Source organism: Ischnura elegans (genome assembly GCF_921293095.1).
Source record: "Ischnura elegans chromosome 13 unlocalized genomic scaffold, ioIscEleg1.1 SUPER_13_unloc_1, whole genome shotgun sequence".
Lineage (NCBI taxonomy): Eukaryota > Metazoa > Arthropoda > Insecta > Odonata > Coenagrionidae > Ischnura > Ischnura elegans.
The window spans coordinates 6296068-6322461 of NW_025791657.1; the positions used below are offsets into that span (position 1 = coordinate 6296068).

The 26394-nt window shown below is 37.6% G+C and overlaps 1 protein-coding gene across 1 annotated transcript; it reads left to right on the forward strand.

The window, feature by feature from the left end:
* Positions 1 to 1363: 1363 nt before the first annotated feature.
* On the forward strand, positions 1364 to 21082 carry LOC124172529 (zinc finger protein 852-like; the record flags this gene model as incomplete). Its single annotated transcript, XM_046551976.1, has 6 exons — positions 1364 to 1426; positions 3959 to 4114; positions 7412 to 7579; positions 11350 to 11469; positions 16762 to 16834; positions 19158 to 21082. Coding segments are annotated over exons 1-6 (2505 nt in total), but the record flags the coding sequence as incomplete, so codon positions are not given.
* Positions 21083 to 26394: the final 5312 nt, after the last annotated feature.

The window sequence follows — 26394 nt, forward strand, 5'->3', positions numbered from 1 at the left end:
TTAACTAATTTTTATATACTTTGACTCAATTTTCTGCTGCTGTTGTTCATAGTCTTGAGACTCTTCCACTATGATTTTAATATTTTGCTTATTGTTGGATATTTATTAGACATTTTTGTACACACTCATCTTTCATTCCTGGCATAAGGCCGGAATATCCTTCATTTTGGTAAAATGACTGAACTGAGTCCACAGTAGTTTGTTCTATGTTTTTGCCCCTCCTTGGATCTGGTATAGCATTCCATATTCACTAACATTAAATCTGGTGGCTACGTTTTTTGTGCTCCACAAAGTAGGAGCTAGTGTTAGTATCTGAATTATCTCTCCCCGACTGCCTGCTGTCACCAGTTTTTCTTTTAGTAACCCCACTGGCACATCCATATCACTTGCTTTATCAACAACTTTTAATTCATGCTCTGGAAGGAAATCTTTATCCAATAGTTTGCAAGCCTTTTTGTTCAGAGTAGAAGTTGCAACATTCAGTTACCTTTAGGAGACATTGATTTGCTGTGAGATGCAACTGCATGGAGATTCAAAGGAGATGCATCCATTTCCTTGAACGATGAATTCATTTCCTCCAATACTTTTCTTTCGATGAATCTTTGTCAAAATCTACTATGCTATCATCACTGCCAGCAATTGGGATTAGCTCTTAAATGCCAGTTTTCTTCAATATGTATGGTGTATGTATTTATCCACTTTTTCTCTACATGAATCACGTATCTTTTGTCCCGGAATTTCTTTTAACAGTTTCTAGTATGCTACTTATCATGAATGAAAATGCTGGTTTACAGGCTGAATAAAAATGCTGGAAAATGCTGGCTGTTTGTAGTGATTTACTCCTTTTTTTTATGACATTTCAATGGATCACAGCAAATTATTTAATACGTTTTACATTTTTCTAAGAAGTAGGTTTTTTGGTGCTCAGAATTACTCAAAAGAAGTCCAGAACTTATTCCATGCCTGTGTTCACTCATTTCTCTTTCCAGTGTACTTAATTCTTCAAATTTTAGGAGATTCACTTAGTGTAGCTAGTTTATGGTACTCTGTACCACTAATTGTAAGTTCTCCTCAACTACAGTTACCAGGCTCTTGATACTGGGCCATTATAAAGACATCAGTCTGAATGATAAATCAATATATGAGAGTGAAAAATTATTGTTAACTGAGACAGAAAAAACAAATTTTGTCAAAATATTTTCCATAAGGCTTACATACCTGGTTTCTAGAGATGGACACAAATATTAACTACAGAACTTGTTGGAAAAAAACTTGATGATCACAATGCCAAAGTTGGAGGGCAACTGGGGAAGACAAAGGGTAAACAATAGTTATCTTCCGAGAGAAAAACTACATTGTAGAAATGGTGAAAGTGGCAGGCCTTACTCAGCTCATTTTCACTTTCTGTTCAATGAACCCTGTTCAGGTAAAAAAAATGTGGTTACATTGCTGCCATATTCCAATGTAATCTGATCATTTTCTAAGCTCCACTATGAAGTTAAAAAGTATCATTTCTTCAAAGGAGATACAGCAACAAGTTAATATCTAATCCTCATTAGAGTAAATGCTTGTCAAGGTTAGACAATGTATCTTCTCACATTATTCTTATAAGTTGCACTTCATTCATAAAGTAAAACATATTGGTGAAGTTTTTGTCAATACAAAATGGAGAAAGTTAACTTGTACTGACATGTATCCAGTATTTTGATGTGTTCTATAAAGCAACGATCAAGTTATCCCCAGCAATGATGGGTAAGTGCTATGAATTCCTTAAAATATCCTGTTTCTAAAGTATATTTCTCTTATCGGGAGAAAAGCAACGTGCACATAAAAAATGGTTTAATGATGGAACTTATTATGTGCAAGATTCATGTCATAAATATTTACTTAGATAAAGAAAACAGTTAACACAAGCATTTCATCACACTTGAAGTAGAACCCAACACAGACTGCCAGAGTTGTGAAAATGGATTTATTTTAAATAATTTTTTTAACAACAAAACAAGCAAAAAGCCATGAATTTTATTTTTATAGGTGGTGGGTCATACATTAAGGAATATTAGAAAAATAACATAGCTCTATTCAAATATTGCCTCAGGTCAAAGTAGAACCATATTTTTTTAGGAAAAAATTTCTAAAATCTTATGAAACATGAGTTTAGAGAATTTCCTTTATTCCTTAGGATATTTTCAATTGGTTTTTGGAATCCTCATGACTTCTACAGTAAACCTGTAAATGTTCATAGTGAATCAGATGAAAAATATGGCTGAGGCAAATTATTTCCCTGTGTAGGTACTATCATTTGCAAAAGTTGTGTAACAAATCGAGCAAATTGGAAAGTAGAATATTAGTCACATTAGCTTCCTTAATGTTGACAAACAAACATTTATCACACTATGGCGGAACAAAACTATGGCTTTGGACTTACTTATCAATGCTACTTTTAGTCTACAGTTGTTAGGGCATCTGCTGCGAGGTCATCATTGTCTAGATCTTCTATTTAATCATCCAAATATAATTGTGTTGTCTTTCTCCTCTACCAAGTTCTCTTGTGCCATTGTTATGACTACATACATTGTTGGTTCATTGGCTCTAGAGTATATTGTGTCTCTCACAGTATGCAGTTTTTATCCTTTCCATGCAGAATATCACTTTACATTTAGGTTTCTTCATTCTTAGGATATTTTTCAATTAGTTTTTGTAATCCTCATGACTTCTATAGTAAACCTGTAAATTTTCATAGTGAATCTGATGAAAAATATGGCTGAGACAAATTATTTCCCTCTGGAGGTACAAGTGCCTCTGGAGACCGCATTCATTGAAAAACTGCAGTTTCACCCAAACTTCAGATAGTCGCGAAAGAACTATAAGAGAAAGACAAGAAATATTTTACACTGTTTTATTCCTACATGGAAGGATGAAAATTTTCAAGTGTCATCAAAATACGAGTCGGTGGGTGTCATGCCTGGATGAACTGACCCAATGATGATTTAAGTTTCAATTACCCGGTTTCACTGCTCTGCGACTCCACTCAAACGACCCTTCTTAATGAATTAGCTGCAAAAAAGCTCTGTACGAAGGGGACTGAAGAGCCTCTTTGGGCTCAATGTAGCAGTAATGCTATGGCGAAAACTCCACCATCTGGAAATGGTTGAAGGTTGAATGAATATTTATTTTCCTTAATAATCTTTTGTACTGTTATGGCAGGTTAGCAGAAGAAAGTATTTTTAATGTGAGGCAGGTGACATGATAATTTGAGGTATTGCTGATGGAGTATTCAGAATGTAATTTGAAGTTATTTCCCACCAGCTTTATTTCTATAGCTTCCTTTGTGAGGCCGGCGCAAGGGTAGTTGGACCCCATGGTCAGCGCACGATAAACTTTTTGAAAAATATGTAAAATTACTGCAAAAATACATTTTTAATACATAATTTTATTTTTACCTACACCAAAAAGAAATAATGAGAAATTAATAATTTTACAGAAAAAAAATTCAATGAATTTGACTTTGATTTTGTGCAATGAAACCTTCTTTCCCTTCTTTCATACACAAATCTAACACATACTTTTGACCTTATACACGCAACAATGCGAAATATCCGCTAGAATATTTCACCTCTTTCAAAAAACATTGATCCAAATTCTACTTATAATCCACAGATTCTCTCAAAATCATGCTCAAACGTTTTATAAATGGGTCACTTTGATAATAAATCCGAGATTTGTTGAAAATAATGAGGTAACCATGAGGTAACTGGGGGATATGAAGCTTTAAAATTAGTCAAACACAGAGAAGAAACCTATCGAGAAAATGGTTCTAGAAACCGCCGCCAATCCACCAATGGTCGCATAAGGGGTTCCAACTCCGTTTCACCCGTGAGGCAATCCCAAAAACCTTTGGTGTGGTCTTTGAACTCGTTGAACTTTAATAAATGCTGAATACCTTGTGCATTGACAGGCCCTTGAAGGTTGTGCGGAGGCGGATGGACCTGAAGGTGATCTTCCTGAGAAGCAGCAATCTCAGGAAGACGATGAGGAGAGCTTCTGTCCAAAGCTGGAGAGCGATTTGGATGAAGGGGATGAGTGCAGAAATAGTGATGCCGGAACCAGTGTGGTGAGTTGGGGATACTCCCTGATCAACGGTTTTTTAGTAGACTAAGTACAGCAGACTTGTGATTATCCGGCCTCGAATTATCCATGCATGATTTTCACTCTCGCTCAGTATTCAATGAAATAAAATGCATTTGTATCCAAAAATATCCGATCCAAAAGATCCGGCTCCGAGAATCAAGAATTTGATCTGAATCTGGATAAGAAAAAAATCCTGGATCGGTCCATCCATGATTAAAAGCATGGCGTTACAGTTTGCTATTAGCGTCCATACTTTTTCTTTGGCAGAAAGACAGTTCTGTAGATGATTAGAGGGACGGAAAAGGGGCATGTCGAGTGACAGAAAAAGGAATGCGTACAAGGAGGTTGTAAATGCAACAGACTCCCGATTATCCGGCTGCAGTATCTGTGTTGTGGATTACGTGCGTGATTTCACACTTGCTCAATATTTTTAGCGACCTTTTTAAAAAAAGAAAATTGGATGCAAAATCATTGGAATAACTTCATTAATACTAGGATACACCAAGCATATTATTTCTGTTGGAATCCCCTTCGAAATGGAAGCAATAGTGAGCTAGCTGCATTCACGGGTGTACCGTGTTCCTGCTTTCCAAGCCTTGCAGCGCACGACCGCGCTCCGTGATCATGGATACAAGTCCCGCTGCAATTGCAAGCAGGGAAACTTGTGTGATAGGCGACTACGTGGCGTGGTGTCTGACAGTGTAATTACAGACATCGAGCAGTGGTTTTGAAGCATTAGTTCAAACCACTTTTCTGTATCCTTGATCACACAGCCACGGATGTATGGTATTCACAACCATATATAGCATTATATGGAGCATTAATAACTCGAGCACAACCATGTTATCACTGCTAAAAAGATCGCGAACTGGCGAAGAAAGCTGTAATTGTGTCAAGGGAGCACTTTAAAATAGCGGAATTATGTCATTAATAATAATATATTTTGTGTTTTGATGTAAAGTATGAAAATAACAATACATTGAAGTGAAAGTTTGGGTTATCCGTGTTCTCCGATTATTCGTGCCGTCTCTTCCCATCAGTTGTATGTCCCCTTTTGCGTTTCCTTATGGCTGCATGGATCACAACCAAAGCAGACAGAAAGGTGCATAGCATGTGCCCGAGCCCCCTAGTGCAACTTTTGGTTGCGTCTTGACACATCTTTTGCGTCGTTATCTCATTACCCTTTGTTACATCACATCGCACAATTTCTGGTAATCCAGACACGTAGGCACACCTCTTGACACGCTCAAAGACGAATGAAACATTTAAATCCTATATGATCGAGGAGGTTATTAATATCTGGAGGCTAAGACATGCATAGGATTAAGTACTATGCAAATGTTAGAGATTTTCTAAAACATTTTTTCCTCCATTAGATATGATGTCTAATCATAATTTAAATGGCAAAAGTAAAATATTTTGTAATGGACGATATACAGTATCCTTGATGTATTGTGTAGCAGCTTTGTTTGTTTTCCTTCCAACAAACAGCACAAATATCTTTATCCTTCTCAGCACTGCTCAACCCATTAACAACCTTATCTAATATTTCCATGTTTTCATAACTAAGGTGAGCCCTTCTTCTATGCTTAAGTACAGTACTTGAAGTACCTGTTTAAGTATTCCCTATTCCAAGCTTGTCATTGTCTTTTTTCTTAGACATCATTAGTTTCCAAGGTGGCTTATTGATTGTGTCAATTCAATTTATTCCTAGAATTCTTGATAATTTACTGGATGTAGTGTAGATGAATGGGAGGCAAGCCCTCACGACTGGTTTCCTTTTTTTTTTGTTCTATTAATGATGGACATATTTTCATCATAGGGTTTCTTAAGAGCAGGATGGATGTCCCTTTCACAACTGAAACTTTTATTTCACTTTGCTATCACAAAGGACTACATAATGTGTAAAAATCGTGTATTTTTATCCAGTCCCATCTGAGATATGCAGCCTCAAACTTAACAAAAATTTAAAAAAACCAAATTTTAAAAATTCATTAACAATTAACGAGTGAGTTGTCAATTCTTATACTCTATAAAATGTGTGTACCCAATGATATCTTACTATAAAAAAATGTTAACTCTGATAAATTTCTCCTTAATGGTTTTTTTTAATTTCTAAAGAGTGGAATTCTTCAATTTTCGACCCCCTACTTTGGAGACCATTTAGACAGGTAAGATTTGCATGGGGAATTATGGCTATGAAACACTATTGTATGGAAGAAAGTACTGAAAAAAACGATGCCAGTTTCGATCTTATAGCATGATGCAGTCCAGGGATAATCAATTGAACACAAACGTCTTCAAAGGAAAAAAACGCTCCGTGATTCAAAACAAAAATGACCACCCCATGTAAACGGTGTAAAATGAAATTTTTTTAAATCGGTTTTGAACTTCCCATTTGTGTAGTAAAAACATATTAAAAAATTAAAAATATGAAAAATGGTTAAGCAACCTACCTTGGATCACTTCAAATGGATTGACCATTAGGGTGCCTCGTTTTGCCATTTTTTTTAGGAGCGAATCGTAATACCCGGGTAAGTTGCGTACCCGGGTGGGTATTACAGATATGATTTTTTTTCAAAATCGGTTATTATCTTCTGTTTGCCATTTTGTCTTGAAATTTCGAATTTTTAACAAAAAACGTTAAAAATGTAAATAATTTAAATTTGGTTTTGGCAAGCACTCATTTTTTCCAATTGTGTATAACATTGGTCTTTCGTTGATATTTTAGACCAAACGCGGCAGCTCTATTCCTTCTAATTATCGAGAAAATGACCTTTTCTCGTGTCCCCGAAAGCAGTTTTGAAGGTAGGCAACCCGCAACAAACCCTCTCATTTTACGCTATGCATGCGATAAACGACGCGAAATAGAGATGTTTTTCAGTTAAAAACGTGTAATGAATGTAAAACGATGAATCAATTCCTCGGTGTCGATGTCAATTCTGCGGTCCCTCACGAGGCCCTTAAGTCACCTACCTCTCTTCTAATTCACAGCACTATTATTTCACACACTGCACTACAACTACGCACACTGCACCTACAAATTCGCTCAGATAATTATTGACTTAAGTCGCATTGGACTACTAGATGTCCCTGTGCAGCTATATAATATCGTCGTGTGAGCACCAAGCGAGCATAAAGTATCTATTTAATTTTTTTCATTTTGGGGAGGATCAATCCCCCTTGATCCCCTCCCTTGCTACGGCCTTGCCTGATGATACTGACTAATTTGTTAATTTTGATGTAGGTGACTTGTTTACCACTTTTACTTTCTGCACAGATCATCAAAGAGGAGGAGGCAGCTAATGACAGTGCGGGATCTTCTGCTGGCACAAAAGAATGTATTCGAGATGCGATTGAAGAAACTTCACAGTTTGCATGCTCCGTTCAAATGACTGAAATATACATTCCTGTTCAAGACTGCCAATTACCCGGAGCCAATATTGTGGTAAGTTTTATTCTCATCTAGGAGTAGCATGGCCTTTATTTGAGTAAAATTCTTAGTTGTATGACAAAATTAGGATTGCGTTGAGTGTATGTATGCGTTTGTATGGGATGTCACCCTCAAATGTGCGAGTTTCTGTTGTGCAACTTTTCCAGTTGTACAATATAATACAAAACCATTGAGATCTTTATCGATTTTCATGTAAATCAATCCTTTTTGTACAGCATCACTATTCTTCTGACAGAAAAGTGTTTCAATCCATTGAGTACTCCAGTGGTGAACTTTATTTTGTCTACTTTCAAGGTAAAAGTCTTTGCTATGTCAGAGAGCCTAAACACGAATCTTTTTCACCTGATTAGATCCTTGTTGTAAAATCCTGCTAATTTTCTCATAGAAAGGTGATGCTTCCCATTCCTTTAATTATGTTTTGCTCTGGTTGAAACCTTGCATCTCTATTAATTCCATTCTTTGAGAGTCCAATTCCAATCACCTCTTTGTTGAGCCGATCCCAATATCCATCTGCATAGATGAAAGATATGGCTTCATTAATCAGAATGGCGTAATTGTATGCGATACAGTGGTTGGCTACAGTAGATCCCTCTGGGTATCTAAGTCTTATGCAACGTTTGTGCTCTGACATCTTGGTTTAAATAGTTATTCCAGTTTCACCAATCTGTATGTCTCCACACTCATGAGGCATGTGATAGTAGTCGCCAGAGATCTTTAACCCTTATATGCATTCGCTGCACCTTAGCGGTGCTCGTGGTTTTAAAATTGGTGTAAAAATTTTCCATTCCGATGGAAAGGTGATGATGAAAGATTTAGATGTTCAGAGACTCTCGTTAATACGAACAACGTTATTACGAAGTACTCGTTTTTACAAAGAAAATCGTTGGCCTCAACGAAAAGGCCTATCCTAGCTATAGAAAAAGAAACTTTGTTACGAAATTTTCGTTTTTACGATATTACGAGCTTACGGTCCTGGCGGTTACAAAATGAACTTTATTACGAAGTTCCACGCATAAGCTATGGCATTTAGATCGATATTCACTACGCTAAGTTTTAATAATCACGCCACGTTTAAGTTGTCCTCGTGTACTGTGACCGAGAGCGTCATTTATGGTAATTCTTCACCATTCGCGCAACGTTATACCATAAGCTTCATTCCTTGGGGATCATGGTGACAGACTCATTACAGCTCGTCAATTTGATGTACAGTTAGTGCTCTTCCTACGCACATTCGATTTACGAATTTTCAGGTATGACAGCATTAAAAATTTCAAAATTGGAATTTGGCGCCTTTTGATTTGACCGTTTTACGCCGTGCGGCGTAGAGGAAATCGTACTCTGGATATAATTTGAACAAAGTATCATTCATTCTGGTGTGAAGTTAGGAACTAATTAGCGTTTCGCCCGTTATTCCTTGCCGCGGAGAATGATTTTTTCGGCTCCGGCTGCGTTGCACGCCCATTTAGTTCACTTCGTCACAATCGTCATTTAGCGCATGATTTTTGTGAAGTGTTGCATTGTGCAGGATAACCGTACTCCTCAATGCCTTCCATACAGTACGACCGGTCCCGTGACGGCACAATAGGGGGTGCGGATAACCCTTCGCCAGCACGGTTTGCAGCCAATTGCTGTCCCCCAAACGCACCTCACATTATCGCCTAGTCATATAACGTTGTCAAATGCAAACAGAGCAGCGAAATAAGCCTGATCCACTAAAACATGCCTTTTCTTCGAATCCCCAAAACAAGTGATTCTTCCGCTGGGTCCTTCACGCTCGTCGTCCTTTTCGTCTCCTTTCTTCACGGAAGCCATTATAGGCGTTTCACTTTCTCACCTGGCAACGCTGCCCCTACCTAGCCTATTCTGCCAGTCATCAGACAACTCTCGGCGGCCGGACCGTGGGTTTATCAACTTAGGAACAAGGTCGTGGAACGCATCGAGTTCGTAAATGGTACTTACTGTGTTCGGGAGGATATCAACCCTCGATTACGTCATGCCGCATGCCGAAACTGAAACGAATTTTCCTGTTTATATATATTTCCGCGTAATTCAATCGCATTTATCATCCACGGAGTTTTCGACGATTCCTGAAAGACTCGTTCATACGAACTTCGTTATTACGAATCTCCATATTTTCGGTCCCGTGACTTCGCAATAACGAGAGTACTGTTTTTACCATTATCAGTAGAAAATTTTTAAATAAACGCTAACTTTGAAAGAAATTAACTAAAAATGAAACACCATCTCTGCGGCACCGTTAATCCTGTGACGTAACTAAATTCGTAAATCCATATGAGGGTGAAACTCTGGACTTAAGCTCCGTAGATTTTCAGGATGCATGTGGATTGTCTCAATGTTTCCATTTTTACGAATTGCATGACAATTTTCCGGAAATAGTGGAAAGAAATGAAACAGCGAAAAGGGAATTGGTGTCAAGACCACCAGCATCTTTCGCCAACATTGAGAATGTTGAAACATCTAGGTTGGTGAAGCTGGAAGAACAAAATATACAACCCCTTGGTGGCCAGGCGACGATGTTTGCTTGCTGTGGCTGAGTCAGCAAGTGTATTAACCCTTTCACTGCCATCGGGCCGATATATCTGCCCTCGCTGGTTGAGCGAAAAATACCAGGGGCCAATTTATTGGCCCTAATGGGGAGCATGCACAATTTTTTTAAAGTACTGGAATAAGAAGGCCTCTACCTCAAATGTACTTGCCGAAAATTTTGCCTATGAATAATGCTTCTCAGCTGAGTTATGAGTCTTTAAAAATTGATCTTCATCGGCTGCTTGAAAAGAAGACGTCATCGGAGCGTGACGTCACGGCACGGTATCCACTGATGACACACTGAGGAAGTGGATAGAAAATCGATCTACGAGGGCTCAAATGCAAATTCGGCGAAAATAATTGCTGTTGTAAGGACAAAATGCAGACTGTGAATATTTTGGGTTGCCAAGGCGTTGTTGAAATAAATAAAGGGGATTGTTTGGGGAGATTTGGAATGAAAAAAACTAGCGCCCATAAGGGAATTGAGCTAAATTAAGCTGATGTATTTTGGTTTCTTATATCGCTCTTGAGTCAATTTGTCCTTTTAGGAACTACTACACAGCGCGACGAAGATTTTTACTTTGATATCTTGCATTCAAGGCTCTACAACTCTAAGACTCTCTTTAGCGAAGTGAATGGTGTACCGTGCGGTGACGTCAGGAGACGTTTCAGGTCACGTGACTTCAAGCGATATTCGATCATTTTTAATTAGCAATTATTGACGTAAGCAGAGTACTAGGAGAGTTTTGGCTCATATATTTGGACTCGTGAGAACATTTTCTATTCAATGAGACTAACTATCATGATGAACAAATTTCATGCATGTTCCCCATTACTTCACTTTTTTCCTGATTGTGGCCTTTTCAATGGCTGTAATTTATGTAAACCCCCATAATCTATCTATGATTATAAGATGTAAATATATCTTAAGAATTGGGAAAAAATCTATACGTATTAAATAAAATTGAGTAGCTGTAAATTTTTTTTAAATCTGAAATGATGCTAATTTCAGAAAATAGCCTTGGAAGTCTTCGTACATCCCACTTGAAATTGGCTGGCAGTGAAAGGGTTAAGTTTGGTCATAAGAATCTCAGGCATCCACAGTTTCGACCAGCTTGAGTGGTCTCTGGAGTAGAACATGGTTCTATTATTATGGATTAGAGATGTTATAATTATTATATAGCTTTCATTGAGTGGCACTCAACATTCCCTTTTAGTTTAATGAGAAAGAGGAGAAGGAAGAGCTCCTCAATGAGGAGAATTATCCTGCATTTATCTCACCGAATGCAGTTGGCACCTCAAGTGATGCTGTGGACCCCCTGGAAGTTGATGACGAGGTAAGTGCACTTTTACCATGTTAAGTTTTTCTGTCTCAAAAATTCATTCCTCTCTGAAACCTTCAAGACATCATTCAGTAGAAGCACTCATTTTTTGTCTCACATGGTAATGTAAACTGTCCCTTTTGTTCATTACCTACATGTTTGAATTTTGCTCCTGAAAAAGCAGTGAAATCCATTTATTTGCCGATGATAATGTCATAAGCTAGTGTTTGCTCTGACTTTTAAATTCTGCGTTTGGATTTGAATAATGTTTATCTGAGGAGAAAAGAGTGGAGCATAGGAGTTAATCTGAGTAAATCCCACTTAACTCGTGGGGCTGGGTCTGTGAAAACTTTGCATGGTTGGCACTTGAAGGAGCATGCATCCTTTGCATTCACAGTACCAAGAGCTTCGGCTCACATATCATCGCCACAAGGCCACCTCACACGATGGCAGCGGGAACCAGAATGAAGTCACGTGGGATTTTCCCATCATTCAGACTTAGCTGTCACACTTTTGCACACTTGAAAATTTTCACTTCATTCAATCCCAAAAAATAGATATTGTCATATAAAAATCCAAAAGTGTTATATGCGTACTCCAGAGGTATAATCTTTCGATTAGGCAATAAAAAATAATACGAAACCACCCTTTTGCTGTTCAGATGATGGTGTAGGCATAAGGTGTTACTGACCATGGTTAAGACCGCGGTTGGGTGAACAATTAAGTGAATGATTTTCTTAAATAAATATGGCGTCTCCTAGTTGTATATACTGTGAGTCCTCGTCTACGTCACCCCATTTAACGTCATTTCGCGATAACGTCACGAAAATTTTGAGACCGTCATTCGTTTATCGCACCTTTGCTTTGCGATAACGTCAGGTCTGGTCAGGTCTTTTAAATTTCGCGCGAGAAAAAATGCAAAGCGGCGGGCGTTGCAGGTTGTTCGTTTTGTGGGCGGTAATGCAGTCAGTCTAAACGAAGTGTAAAACGGTGTGTTTATTGTCAATTTCGATTACGTTTATAGCAAATTTTATGCAAAATGAATTCTTAGGTAGGTGCGCAAATGTTAAGTGCGTAAATGTCAAGTAAAGTTTTAGCAAATTTTACTTGACATAACGGTTTTCTGGAACCTGAAAAGTGATTTCTAGGAAATTTTCCGTGTAGAACTAGGAGTATTTGTCGTCACTTTTTCGCCGTTTTTTCAATAATCTTGGTTCCTGTAACTGCGACGATGTTTCAGCGATGATGATGCCCAGGTGACCACCATAGCGAAGCCGAAAAAACAAACGCGGAAAGATACAAAAATGGAGAAGTATGTACGTCGCTGCTGGTATTGCCGTCAATGAAGACAGGGACTCGTGTTTACGCCATAGTTTGGCATTCCCATCATAAGAAATGGCCCAAATATGATACTCTAACATTTTTTCGCGCAGGAATTGTGAGGTCTAGGAGCCGATATTCACTTCTAACAGTGTTTCTTATGGGATATTGTGCTTCGATTGACGTCATTTCGTTTATCGTCACATTTTTCAGGAACGGTAAGTGATGTTAAACGAGGACTCACTTTAGGTCCAAAAAAGAAGAATTGTTGCTTCGTTTACACAGATATTTACTTTACAAAAGGATTGCCCTGTGCCAAATTATAGCCTTTATTCTTTGCAGCACAGGAGTTATTACTGTTGAATAAAAACTTTTGGGCTATGTCACGCATAAATTACTGGGATGACCCAACATAACTGACCGATTCTGGTCGCTTTCTCAAGGGAGTCTGATGTGTACCCACAGAAGTAATGAAGAATCAGGAATTATAACCTTTTTAGGGTTGGTAATGTTATTAATGTATATCGCTTCCATGGACAGTGGCTACTTTTCCATTGGGTAATGGAATTACTATCTGCTATAAAAGTAAATCTACACTCGGTATGAATCATTAGAAAATGAAGTCAACATAAAAATTGTATAAATGATTACATGAATGGCACAGTATTTAAGGCACAGTTATTCAATTTAGAATGAGAGTTATTCAAAAACTGTCTCATTGTTGAAAGAAATTACTAAGTGTTCATTGCTGTATATGTGTGGATGATAGTTCTATGTTGTAAAAGAATCGTTTATTAAAATAATACTGATTCTTATGTGCATTCATGATTAACACCTTGAGTGCGGCATGACGTGATATCACGTCATGGTGCGCTATCCCCTGGTGCTGATGACGTGATATCACGTCATGCGTACCCCGAGGGTTCCGGCCCTCTGTAAGAGCTCGGTTCAGTTCTATTATGACATTTTTCGACTCTAAGTTGCTCAGCAGGGATCTAGCAGCGTATTTGTGAACGCCGTTTCAAGCAACCTTTCCTGGGAGGATCGGGAGAAATTTTTTCTTTTATCTTAAGGTAAGCCAATTTCCATTCATTTTCCCCCTGTATTTTATGCTATTATTTTTATTTCTTTCTATTAATGCGTGAGTATAACAAATTTTATTTGAGTTATACTTTACAACTAATATGTATTTACTATCTGGAACTTAATTATGTGTGTTTATTAATTGTTTATTACGTTTTTATAATATTTAGCGATAATATAGATATTTTTTTCCATCCTTCCTTTTTTTAGCTCTCTGCCTTCTCTAGGCGAATGTACACGAAGGAGGATTGCGGGAGCTCCTGGAAGAGATGGGCATCAGGCATTCTCTGAAGACTCCGAGCTAGAAATTTTGAGAGGAGGAGGGTGGGGAGGAGGTTGAACCCTCAAATTCTGGTACTCCGTTGCCTCCTCCTACTCCCGATCCCTTTATGTCAATCCCTGGCCCATCCCCTTTGTCCTATTCTTTCCCTGAACCTTCTAACAATACCGTCAGTCCTTCTCCATCCCAACGTCCTTTGCGGTAGTCCCATGGACCCGTAGTTCAGTGACCCCTCAAAATATCACTTTCATAGAAAACCCAGCTCTCACCATTCCACCCCCTTCCAACGACCCAAGTGTTTTTGCGTCTCCTTTTCCCAGACACCCTCTTTCGTATACAGACATACTTTTTTGTAATCTCCGAAAGAATAGGTTAGGAATTGGAAACAATGACCTATGAAGAGTTTTACCTTCATAGGCCTAATATTTCACAAGGTAGGTATTCCTATAACCAATATATCCGACTAATGGAGCATTGCTATCTTGTTTGACCTGCTTTGCTTTCATGAGTCGTGATTGATTCTTTAGCATTCTTCAAGCACTTCATTTTTCACCGAAAACCGGCCAAAACGATTCAGAGCCTGAGTGTTTCCTCTAAATATCCGTCAATTTAGATACATTTCACTCCTCCATTGATTCCCTAATAATTCCTTCTTGAAACTATGCACGCTTTTTCATGTATCGTGAACCCGCCTAAAAGATTTCCCTTTATAAATTCCGTCTTTCTGTCATTAGATCCTTTATTCTTCCATCCTACATTCCTTATCCCAAGCCACTTTTACCATCATTATCTCAATCCCACTTCCCTGAACTCATCCAAGAGGCAGAAAGAAGTATCGATGGTGCACTATTGCACTATTGCGGTGCAAGCACTCTCGAGCGTAGGAAAGAGACCGCAGATATCTACACTGGCTGCAAGGATTCTTGTCTACTCTGTCCCGAGTTTTTTTCTTTCTTTCATCAGAAGGCATAAATAGTATTATATATTTTTGTATCATATTTTGCAAATAGAATTATAGGCTAAATATATTGTTATAAAATTTGTGAGGGAGGTATTTCCTACATTGGTAAAACATACATGGCTGTACGTAGTTGTATATAATATATAATTTGAAAATGGTTATCATTTCGATTGTAATGAATTTGTTTTGGGTAAATATAATATTTTTTTCATGTCATGTGATTTTTTTTTCAATAGAATAGGGCTGCGTCATAAATAAGAAGTAACTAGAGATTTCTAAGCACGATGGAATTAGTTTTTCCCTCGTGTAATTAGAAAGAAAACGTTGCTTTCGGTAATCGGGTACGTAATAATGGGCATAGATGCTGAAAATCTATTCCTAGCAGTACGTATTATTGAATGGTTTACTCGAATTGATATTATTATGCACCAAATGAAAAAAATATTATAGCTGTAAAAATTTACATCATTTTCAGATTTTCGCAGAATATTCGTAGTCAGAACCGCGATACGTGGCCTAAATGAAGATTACTTGTGAGATATTTGCTTGTAAATAGGTACTATTAGTTCCAGTTTTTATGTATTAACTTTTAACTCGGTCACATCATATTGCATAAATATGTCATTTGCTTGAGTTCAGAAGATAGTAATGAGGAAGTTATGGGTTGATTATTTCTGTTTCCACATCCATTATTATTTCGGCACCGGAATCTCCACCCCAACGACCCAAAAAGGACACGTGTCATCAAAATCTTTCCTCATACCTTCCTCGTCTTTTTGATGTGCCGATGGCACTCCCGAAAAAGCTATTCCTTGTTCTTACAAGCGGACCGACTAAATTTTACTCTCACCCCTCGCCTCATCTCCGTACCCCCTCCAACCTTAGAACAGCCGGCAGGAGTGGTGCACGTCAAGAGACACCATAATACACCGTCGGAAAATAATCTCGAAAGCGGAGTGCCAACCATCTCAAGCACCTGCAGTGAAGGGAATGCATAATGGTATGTGAAAACCATTTTCGTTAAATATCTGATGCTTACAGTTAGTCGTATGTGAAGAAAGGAATTGGAGCTGAAAACAAGAAACGAGTAAAGGAATTTGTGACGAGAATAGTGGCTTCAGAGGAAAATGTAAAAATTATTCAATATTATAGAACCCTACCCCGACACTTAGGATTACTAGTACAAGGAATACGCCGAAATATCTTGCCCAGAACTACCATCACAATCAAACAGCTGTTCACGGCGATTCCTTGTACTTATAACTTGCAATACATTCATCTAAGCCAAAAGTTTCCCTATGGCAGTGGCAAAATACCAATGGCGATACCAGTAGAACATTACAAACTCATTTTCCTCGTATTTTCTTGGATACATAGCGCAGAAAAAAAATTGAAAGAAAACGGTGGCGCGGGGAAAAAGCCGACAGTATGCAACCCGCATTACGTTTATATCCCGCGGTGCGGGTGACGTGATATCACGTCATAAATAAAAAAATTCATAGCTAACAAATTAGGGCCAAGAAAATTTTTTCATTATTTTTCCCAGCTCTTTTGGCAGCCATGCATGCGTTTTGCATTAAAAAACGACAGCCGCACCGGGGGTCAATTTTGAGTTTTACATGGTCAGCATTGAAAGTGTTAATGAGTTGATTCCTACTTTCAGCCTTTGTTTACAGAGGACAAGAAACTGATCGGTAATTCTGAAATGACCAATGACTCTATGACTGAGTCTATAGGTGAGTAAACTCTAGGTCTTGCAATTATATGCGTAGAGAGGTTGTTGTAACTTTTTTGAAGGATGAAGAACCTAATTTAGTCATCCATGCGTAACTTTTGTTTAATTTAGTTTACATGTCACTTAAATATGAGAGAACGTTTATCTTTACATTTGTGTGGTCTGGATTTCTAATAATATGAAGTGTAATGTATTCTATAGAAATATTATAATTTCCTTCAACATTTATTTATAGTATAAGTCCTTTTAATGTAAAATATTTTGTTCTGCTGAAGTCGATCGATTTTTGACTTAGATTGGCTACTAAAATTTCATTTATATTTAGTGACATACTGCATTTATGGCAGTGAAAGATGCATATAAGATCTCCTCTCTAGTTCAGTCAATGATCTTCAACAAATGAGTTTTTATGACTGGTGTTATAGACAAAAATTTCTAATTATTAATGGTCCATTACTGGGGCTTAGCATGAGGTACCAGTGCCTGTACACTGAAGTCTGTATTTGTATAAACCTTTGGGTGGAATTCGGTGAAATGACTGTATGAAATTGTTACCCACTTCTTTTGGTAGAAATGAGATTTGTCCATGTTGAAATATACAACACCAGTAGTATTTTTCACCCATTTATGTACTACTCCACTGCCTATTTTTTGCCTAGTTTTGACACTCAAATGTCATTCTGAATTCTTTCCCGCCTGTGTCTACAGAAGGAAAACGCTTTCTGTGCTATGGGTAGCATAAGAATATTTGAAACCTCACTGTGCGGCGTTTTTTTTCGGGGGGGTTGAGTTACCCTAGTTTTCTTTTTCTTCTTATTTGGGACCCAACCGTTCCCAAATGAGAAGAAAGAGAAAACCAGGGTGCATATCATTTAGATTATTAATACCATGGTATATTATTAATATTCTTTAAGCATTGTTGGATTTTAAATAGATTTCTAGCATTAATTACAGCCAAATTAGTGATCACAAGTTACTGAAAATGCAAGGCCAGAAGTGGTATTAGCATATCGAATTTATTAGCATGGACTTTGGAACCCACTCTGTCTTATTCATTTATTTTTGTGGGCTTGGCAACTGTGCTTGGTTAGGTTTAATGGTGAATCATGTCAGAAAATACTTTGTAACAGAAAGTAAGTAGATATATTATGGATTTCAGATATAACGCCAGAAGACAAATCAATGCAGCTAAGATGCAGCACAACTCAATATTAATAACTTATGTGTAGCAGCTTGCTGTTATTGATAAAAAAATTATAATCCCTTATATTTCTATGTACTTATGTGGATCTCATCAGGAGGTTGATCAGGAAATGATTTAGATGGATATCATATTCAACCTGGAAAAATGTAATTGCTCCCATTATGACTTTTTAACTGTTATCCTCAAACGGACGAAAGTAGGAAATTGTTTAATTTGTAACAAATTTTATTTTTTTAATCAAAATTTCCATCTGATTGTAAACTAGGCTTGATTCATGGTTGATGTATTCCTTCTTTTTCAACAAAAATGTGCTGTGAATTTCGAAATAAAAATGCATGAATGGCCTCTTCCATGGCATATGTGATATCAGTTGCTAAGTAATTTATGAAAAATATTTACTTATTGGTGTCAAAAGTATTAGCTGCTAAAAGTAAACTGATATTGAAAAATCTGTAGCAACTTTAACATTCAAGAAATTATATTCCTTCAAGATTTTGGTAATTGTTGTTCTGTCACATAGGAGGATAAGGGCAACAGTATTTTCTCTTCAAGTATTTTCAAAAGAAAATTATATGCCATTTTAAATATTAACTTAAGGAACATTATGATGTGTATAATCGATATGCACGGAACACACGTTTTTGTCGTTTAAATGAATATTTTTCAAAAGGGCTTGATTTTGTTTTTCTTCAGCAATTTTCAAGCTTGATATGACATAATTTTTTATGCCTGACTTTTCATTTTGGACAAAATTGTAGCAATATTGAAATGTCCAAAAAAGATCTGATCTACTTGCATACGAGTGAAAGGAAAACATAATTCTCTCCTTAAGTTTTCCTAAATGAAAAATTATTGTAATAAAATATCAGTTTTTGGAACATTACAATATGCATAACACAAAATTACTGAACACACCTTTGTCTTTTTGGTGAACAAATTTTTATAGGGGACGATTTCTTTTTTCATCGACAATTTCAAGATAGTTCTTATTATGGATCCTGCATTTCCTTAAGGAACAGGTATAGGAATATGTATAGGAAGGAATAGGTTTCTATCTATCAAATGGTTTTTAAAAATTAGATCTGTGAGTCCTAGATTGTAATATGATTTTCTTTTCTAGGGCTGTCAACTCCTGACCAAGTGCTGGTAGAAACAACAGCAACTTCATACCTGCTGGAAGAAAGAAATGTATGGAATGACCTTAACGATGACTGTATTGGTTCATCAGCCTCTGTGACACACATTCAATCCAAGACTGTGGCATCCCCATGTTGGGATGGAACGAGTGTGATGGACAAAGATTTGAAAGAAGGCATTGCTCATCATGCTGATAAGGTACTGCCTAACTCAATTCCTGATGATGGACACAGTTATATGAAACACATTCCAGCATCTAGAAACAGTGGAAATGGAGTCACAATGAATGTTTTTGGGGGTAGAGGTGACGTACCAAATATCACTGATAGCCTTAGGTTAATCAGAGTAGGTGAAAGCAGAAGAAGTAGAGTTGAGGCGGTCAGGGGAGACAATGAAGCGATAAGTAATCGCTTCATAAAAAGTCCTAGAAATGGTAAAAATTCAAACGAAAACTTAAATTATTGCTCCCGCTGCAGATATGGATTCAACACCAATGATGATCTGATCAAACACATGGAAATTCATTCTGGTACCAGCAATTTGGATCCTAATGATGAATCATCTACGGGAAAAGATGAGTCTTTTACAGTCCCCGCATCAAGAGAAGAAAGTAATAATTCTTGTGAGTCGTCCACCTCCGAGACATTGATGGGGTTGAAAAGGAAAAGACGAGGGCCGATGCAAAAAGTAAATACGCCTGTTTTAGAAATCTGTGGTGGAATTGGAGAGAGGAAAACTGCGGAACGAGTGGGAAGTTCTGATGGGGATGGGAAACCATACACGAAGAATATGTCCTCAGAGTCCACCACCTCTTGCGCGAGAAACCTCAGAAATGACGCGCTAGGAGGCGCAAAAGGAGGGCGTTTCAATTGCAGCGTCTGCAACAAGTCGTTCCGGCTGAGGAGCGGTCTTAGCAATCACATGCGTTCGCACAAGGAAAGAAAACATTATCCGTGTACGATCTGCACAAAGTCTTTCGCTTCGAAGTCTCGCATAACCCAACACATGCGCACGCACACGGAAGAGAAGCCTTTTTCATGTAGTGATTGCGCGAAGTCTTTCTCTCTTAAATGCAACCTCATAACGCATTTGCGCACCCACAAGGGGGAGAAGCCCTTTTCGTGCAATTATTGCGCAAAGGCTTTTGCTAGTAAGGCGAAACTCATACAACATTTGCGCACCCACACAGGGGAGAAGCCTTTTTCTTGCAATTATTGCGCAAAGGCTTTCAGCATAAATGAGAAACTCATCCTACACTTGCGTGTACACACAGGAGAGAAGCCGTTTTCGTGCAATTATTGCTCAAAGGCTTACACTGCAAAAAATGCACTCGTCCAACACATGCATATGCACACAGGGGAGAAGCCTTTTTCGTGCAATTATTGTGCGAAGGCTTTCAGTATAAAGGAGAAACTCATCCTACACTTGCGTCTACACACAGGGGAGAAGCCCTTTTCGTGCAATTATTGCTCAAAGGCTTACACTAGAAAAAATACACTCATCCAACACATGTATACGCACACAGGGGAGAAGCCTTTTTCATGTAATTATTGTGCAAAGACTTTCACTAGAAAGGACAGTCTCATCCTGCACTCGCGTGTACACACAGGGGAGAGACCGTTTACATGCGAGATCTGCAGCAAGTCTTTTGCCTCGAAGTCTCACATTACTAAACACATGCGCTCGCACACGCAAGAGAAACCATTTTCATGCAGTGATTGCGCAAAGTCTTTCTCTCTTAAATGCAGCCTCATGAAACATTTGCGCACCCACACAGGGGAGAAGCCTTTTTCGTGCAATCATTGCGCAAAGGCTTTCGCCAGAAAGGACAAACTCATCCAACACTCGCGTGTACACACAGGGGAGAAGCCTTTTTCATGTAAATTTTGTGCTAAGACTTTCACTAGAAAGGAAAATCTCATCCAACACTCGCGTGCACACACAGGGGAGAAGCCTTTTTCATGTAAATTTTGTGCTAAGACTTTCACTAGAAAGGAAAAACTCATCCAACACTCGCGTGTACACACAGGAGAGAAGCCTTTTTCATGTAGTGATTGCATGAAGTCTTTTTCTCTTAAAGGAACCCTCATGACGCATTTGCGCACCCACATGGGGGAGAAGCCTTTTTCGTGCAATTATTGCACAAAGGCTTTCACTAGAAAGGAGAAACTCATCCTACACTCGCGTGTACACACAGGAGAGAAGCCTTTTTCATGTAATTATTGTGCAAAGACTTTCACTAGAAAGGACAGTCTCATCCAACACATCCATATGCACACAGGATAGAAATGTTTTTCATGTTATCACTAAATCTTTCAATAGAAAAGAAAGTCTCATCAACACTTGCGTACACACACAGACAAGAGACCGTTTACATGCAAGATTTGTGGCAAGTCTTTCACTTCGAGTTCTTCTCTCTCCAATCACATGCAAAAACACTCACGAGAGAAACCGTCTTTGTAGAGATGTGCAAACAGTATCCGCAAATGCTCAAATGCTAGAAAGTATTCCATATTCGAGATCTCGATTAATTATGCTACAGCTAAAATCTTGAATGCTTTGAATTTTGCACCATACACTGTCGCACGCACATAATTGGTATTGGCGAATGATAGCAACGATAGCAACTCAAGCCACGTTTCCTTATTTAGAACATGGTGAAATGCACAATGAGCTGATTACCGCCTTCAGCCATTTTGTCATCTCTGTATATCCCTACTCTGTGGTATAGTGCTGCTGTGAAGTTAGAATAAAGATATCAGTAGTATTGATCTTTCGCACAGTGTAATTTATCCTCACTAATGCTATTCCAACATAAGAAACTATGTTCATGAATGTAGTCTTATGACAAAATTACTCAGTGTATTTACCTAAGTTATTTACCTACCTTAGTTTGCTTTACCTAAGTTAATTGGCATTCTGGTAGTTAATAACATGAGAAATCTTGGTAACTCTTACTTTTATGTGCATGGTCTTTTATTTATAAGATAACTGAAAACAAAAGTAAAATAATATCAATTACAATACGACATATTGGAAGTGAATTCACTTGAAGTTCACAATTCCATGGACATTTGACATGCACATGCATCATAAGTGACAACAGTTTGTTGCAATGAGATATAGATAGTTAGCGGAATGCAATCATCACAGAAAATTTCAAAAATAACTGTTGTGACTCAAATGATAAATGACAACCTCCACATGATAGGAGACCAATACGATCACTAAGTAAACATGCCACACGTTGAGACAGGGTTACAGGATATGAGGTGAGATATGTCTCACTACAGCTATGGGACTGGAAATTGAAGCAATGTTGGAGCAATAAACAATTTAGTAGACAATGAGCATGAAGTTTGGGCATCAATTCGTAGAAGAAAAAAATCTGGAAGATATGAAATAATTAAGAGAAAATTAAATAATAAGGAGAAGCACTACATGTATGTGGAAGTACGTCATGATGAGCCACATGAAATGCACATACTAGGTAAACTGACTTTAAATGAATGGTACATAGTAGTTACTATCTTTACCTCATAAGTAAGATAGTATGTGAGCGCAAACACAATACAGAGAGAAAACTAATGCATTTTGATGCAACTGTAGTTGAATTTAAATCCTAACTTCCCAATAGGAGAGGTTTCTTGAGACGACCAAAATAATCTTGTGATCCAGTCTCTGACAAGAGGCGACACAGGCTACAGCAGTGCCACTTTGTGGGGTTTGCCTTCAGGACATTTGAGAGCTTAACAGAAGTTTTTCTAAAACATTTTACATAAGATATATCACCGTAAATAATAATTAGGTAACAGTAACATGATTAGAAACAGGTGAAATGAGTTTTGGCTATTTCTTTCGTTGATTTAAGGAAGGAAGATTGCAGGAACAAATGCATAGTTAGTTAGCTATCTTGAGATTCAGTCCATTTGAAGCCATAATCATGTTTAGGGAATGTGGAATGTGTCAAGCATGGGATATCTCAATGGTGAACTTCTAAATTAGAAAGATTTATCTGCTGAAGTGTAGGATATTTTTTACCATCATCCTGGAACCAAATCTTCCTTTCAGGTCGAGCAAAAGCAATATAAGACTATTCTGTGATGGAACCGTCAGTAAAATTAGGTTTTGGCAAGAGACTAATAGGTATGTAGGAAAAAGTGATTAAGTTTGTGAAAGAGTGCAAGTGTTTCATTATGCAGTGGTGAGGTGAGTGTCACATGTTCCTCTTGTGTGGACTGCAAAGGGTAAGGACAACTTTGGAATGCTTAACTTTATTTGCTTGACAGAATATGGAGGAACACATTTCAAATTCCATGAGAAGGTAGATGATTTTATTGCAGAGAATTTCGGATGCTGCAGGGAAATTCTCCCTTTAGTGAATATACCCAAAAGTATTTGTTCCCTAATGAGATAAAGTATTATTCAAATTTCACTGTTGCCTTCTGAGATCGTTCCAATTTTTTCTTTTCTAATGATTCATTCATGATGCATTCCTTGAAGGAGGATACGTTGGAATCTGAGAAAGTTGAGATACCTTTGCATGGTGAACTGGTAATTGAAAAGGAAGGGAATGAGGTGAGTTTTCCTCTTGCATTCACAATCTGTTGTGCAGACTAATGCAATGGTTTTGGTGGTTTAGTACTTAAAATCATGCTTGTGATTTCTCTCACACCCTTGTGTGACACATCCTTGCTTGTCAAAGATGCACTTTCATCATAATAACTTGCAAATAATTAATTCTTCAATATTTTGTTGACACCTGATAATTCTAATCTTTTTGTACCTGTTGAAGTCATCATAGCGATCCCCAAGCCTAAAAATAACCCCACACAGAGAGTACACCCAAGGAGAATTACATCACAACCTGACAGAACACCACTCAGCATGAATGATTATGGTGTACTGAAATGCATTTCTTCGAATCCCCATCAACGGAGACCTGGGTAAATGGTGATGATTCCAATTAGCAGAAGACTGCAAAGTTATTTATGGCGAAGCAATCATTAACTTACATCCATTCTGAAGGGAGTTACAAGGTTTAGATATTAAGGAAAAATGGTTTGGCACCGCTGGGATGAGAAGAAAATTTCAAAGGTTAAAATTGTTGCATCTTTGAATCCAGTGAATCGAGATGTGTTGTAGAGTTGTTTCAAAAAGGAAAAAAAATTAATGAGATTTATGAGATCGAAAGAACTAATTAATAATGCCATAGGACTATCTAAAAGATATTTATAGATTATATTTTATGTTATTTATATAGCTTCCTTTGTAAACATTGTGAATAATTTATAGTGTGTATATGATTGCCTACATAATAAGTAAATAAGTGCAGATTCCATGCTCTTACCCCCTACTCCCTTATTTGTACCTCTGTAAATTAGAGGTGTCTCACCAGAACCTTTTTATGTGAAAATCTGGGTAAGAAAGAAACCCCCAGAAGCGATAAAATAAGGCCGATCCTTTGACCTCCTATTTATCAGTGTTTTCGACTGTACTCACATTTTTCTCATTACGACTGTAAAAAATAAACCACTGATTTTTTGCACATTGCAAAAACCCATGACAAAATACCTAGCATATCCTGAATGCTATGCAGTCCAGTCTGGCCTACGAATTTAACAGTGTTGCATTTTATAAGAATGACCACTCGTGGCTGGAAATTGCAGGCCCGATTGTAGATGTATTTTTTTCAACAAAATGTTACACATATGGCATATTTGACCCCTCAACGCTGTGATGTGTACCCAGTACGCTTACTAATGTTCTCCATGCAAAAATTTTTCACATTGAGATATTTTATTTTGAATTTAAAGAAAATCCTGTGTTTTTTTGAAGGTATTTAAATAGTAATTCGTGCTTTGTTTTTCTGACCCCCAAGTCAAAAGTATTTGGTATTTTCCATTCATAATACATTTAGAGCGGTATTTTGTATTTTTTGTAGATTTTTTCTTGTTATGCCAGTAAAAAATAAACCACTGATGTGGTGCACATTACAAAAACCCTTGATGAAACATCAAGCATATCCTGAATCTTATGCACTCAAGCCTTTCCTACGAATATAGGAGGGTTGCATATTATACGGATGACAACTAGTGGCTGGAAAATGCAGACCTGTTTGTTCGCTTATTTTTTTTCAATTAAAATGTTACAGTTACGGCATATTTGACCCCTCAACACTGTGATGTGTACCCAGTACGCTTACCGATCTTCTTCATGCAAAAGTTTTTCTCATTGAGATATTTTATTTTGAATTTTAACAAATTACTGTGTTTTTTAAGGAATGTTTTTTTCTTTCCAATAAAGTTTCATTGTGATTTTATTTATAAAAATTTTATTTTGTAATTTGCTATGACTTACGATTTCACACTAGTGAGTTGGCGAATTTGGTCTGAAAAGTAAACGCCTTCCTTCAACTGTAGCACCTTGAAAACTGCTGCCTCTCTGCTAGTGAGACGTCAAAAGGTGTCAACTCCATTAGCATGAGATAAGATGCCTTTCTTATTAGCTCACTGCCCTCTTTGTCTTTTGCTTGTGTGTCATCACCTTGAGACCCAATATATCCCTAGAACGACGGACTGGGTCCAACGGACCCAGTAGGTAGATTTGAAAGTTTATAATTATGTCAAAAATGCACGAAACTCATTTTGACTCCGTGACTTTTCCTAAATGTATGTCCTCTAAAACATAGCAAGAAATAACGAGAATAGGCTCATTACATTTTATAGTATACTACAAAGTTACATAGTGGACGGACTGGGTCCATCGGACCCAGTCGACTATTTTCAATGCTATGGGTAATTCATTTCAACTTACCAGGAATTTCTTATTTACTTTGTATTTTCGGGAGATTCAATGTTCATGTAGTTATAATCAAAGTCGTAGGCGATACCAATTACCAATTAGTGGGCAATTTTTATGGATTGGCTTGAAGCCTTTCATATGCTCTTACAATGCCACATTTAGAGTGGTACAGTCAGAAACATGTATCCTCATCGTTTCGTAATCGGTAGTATTTGCAACTTTCTCTGGTTTGAAGCATACACATTGTGAATTATCTACATTCAGTCCCATAATCTGTCAGTTTTATCTGTGAGACCGTTCATCTAGCGTCTGCGGTGCTTTCGTGGTGGTAATTCAGAAGTTACGCTCGAAAGCTGGTCTTGCTGCCTGCCGACATTTGCTGTTATTCCAACTATCTAACTGAAGGCATTGAAGAA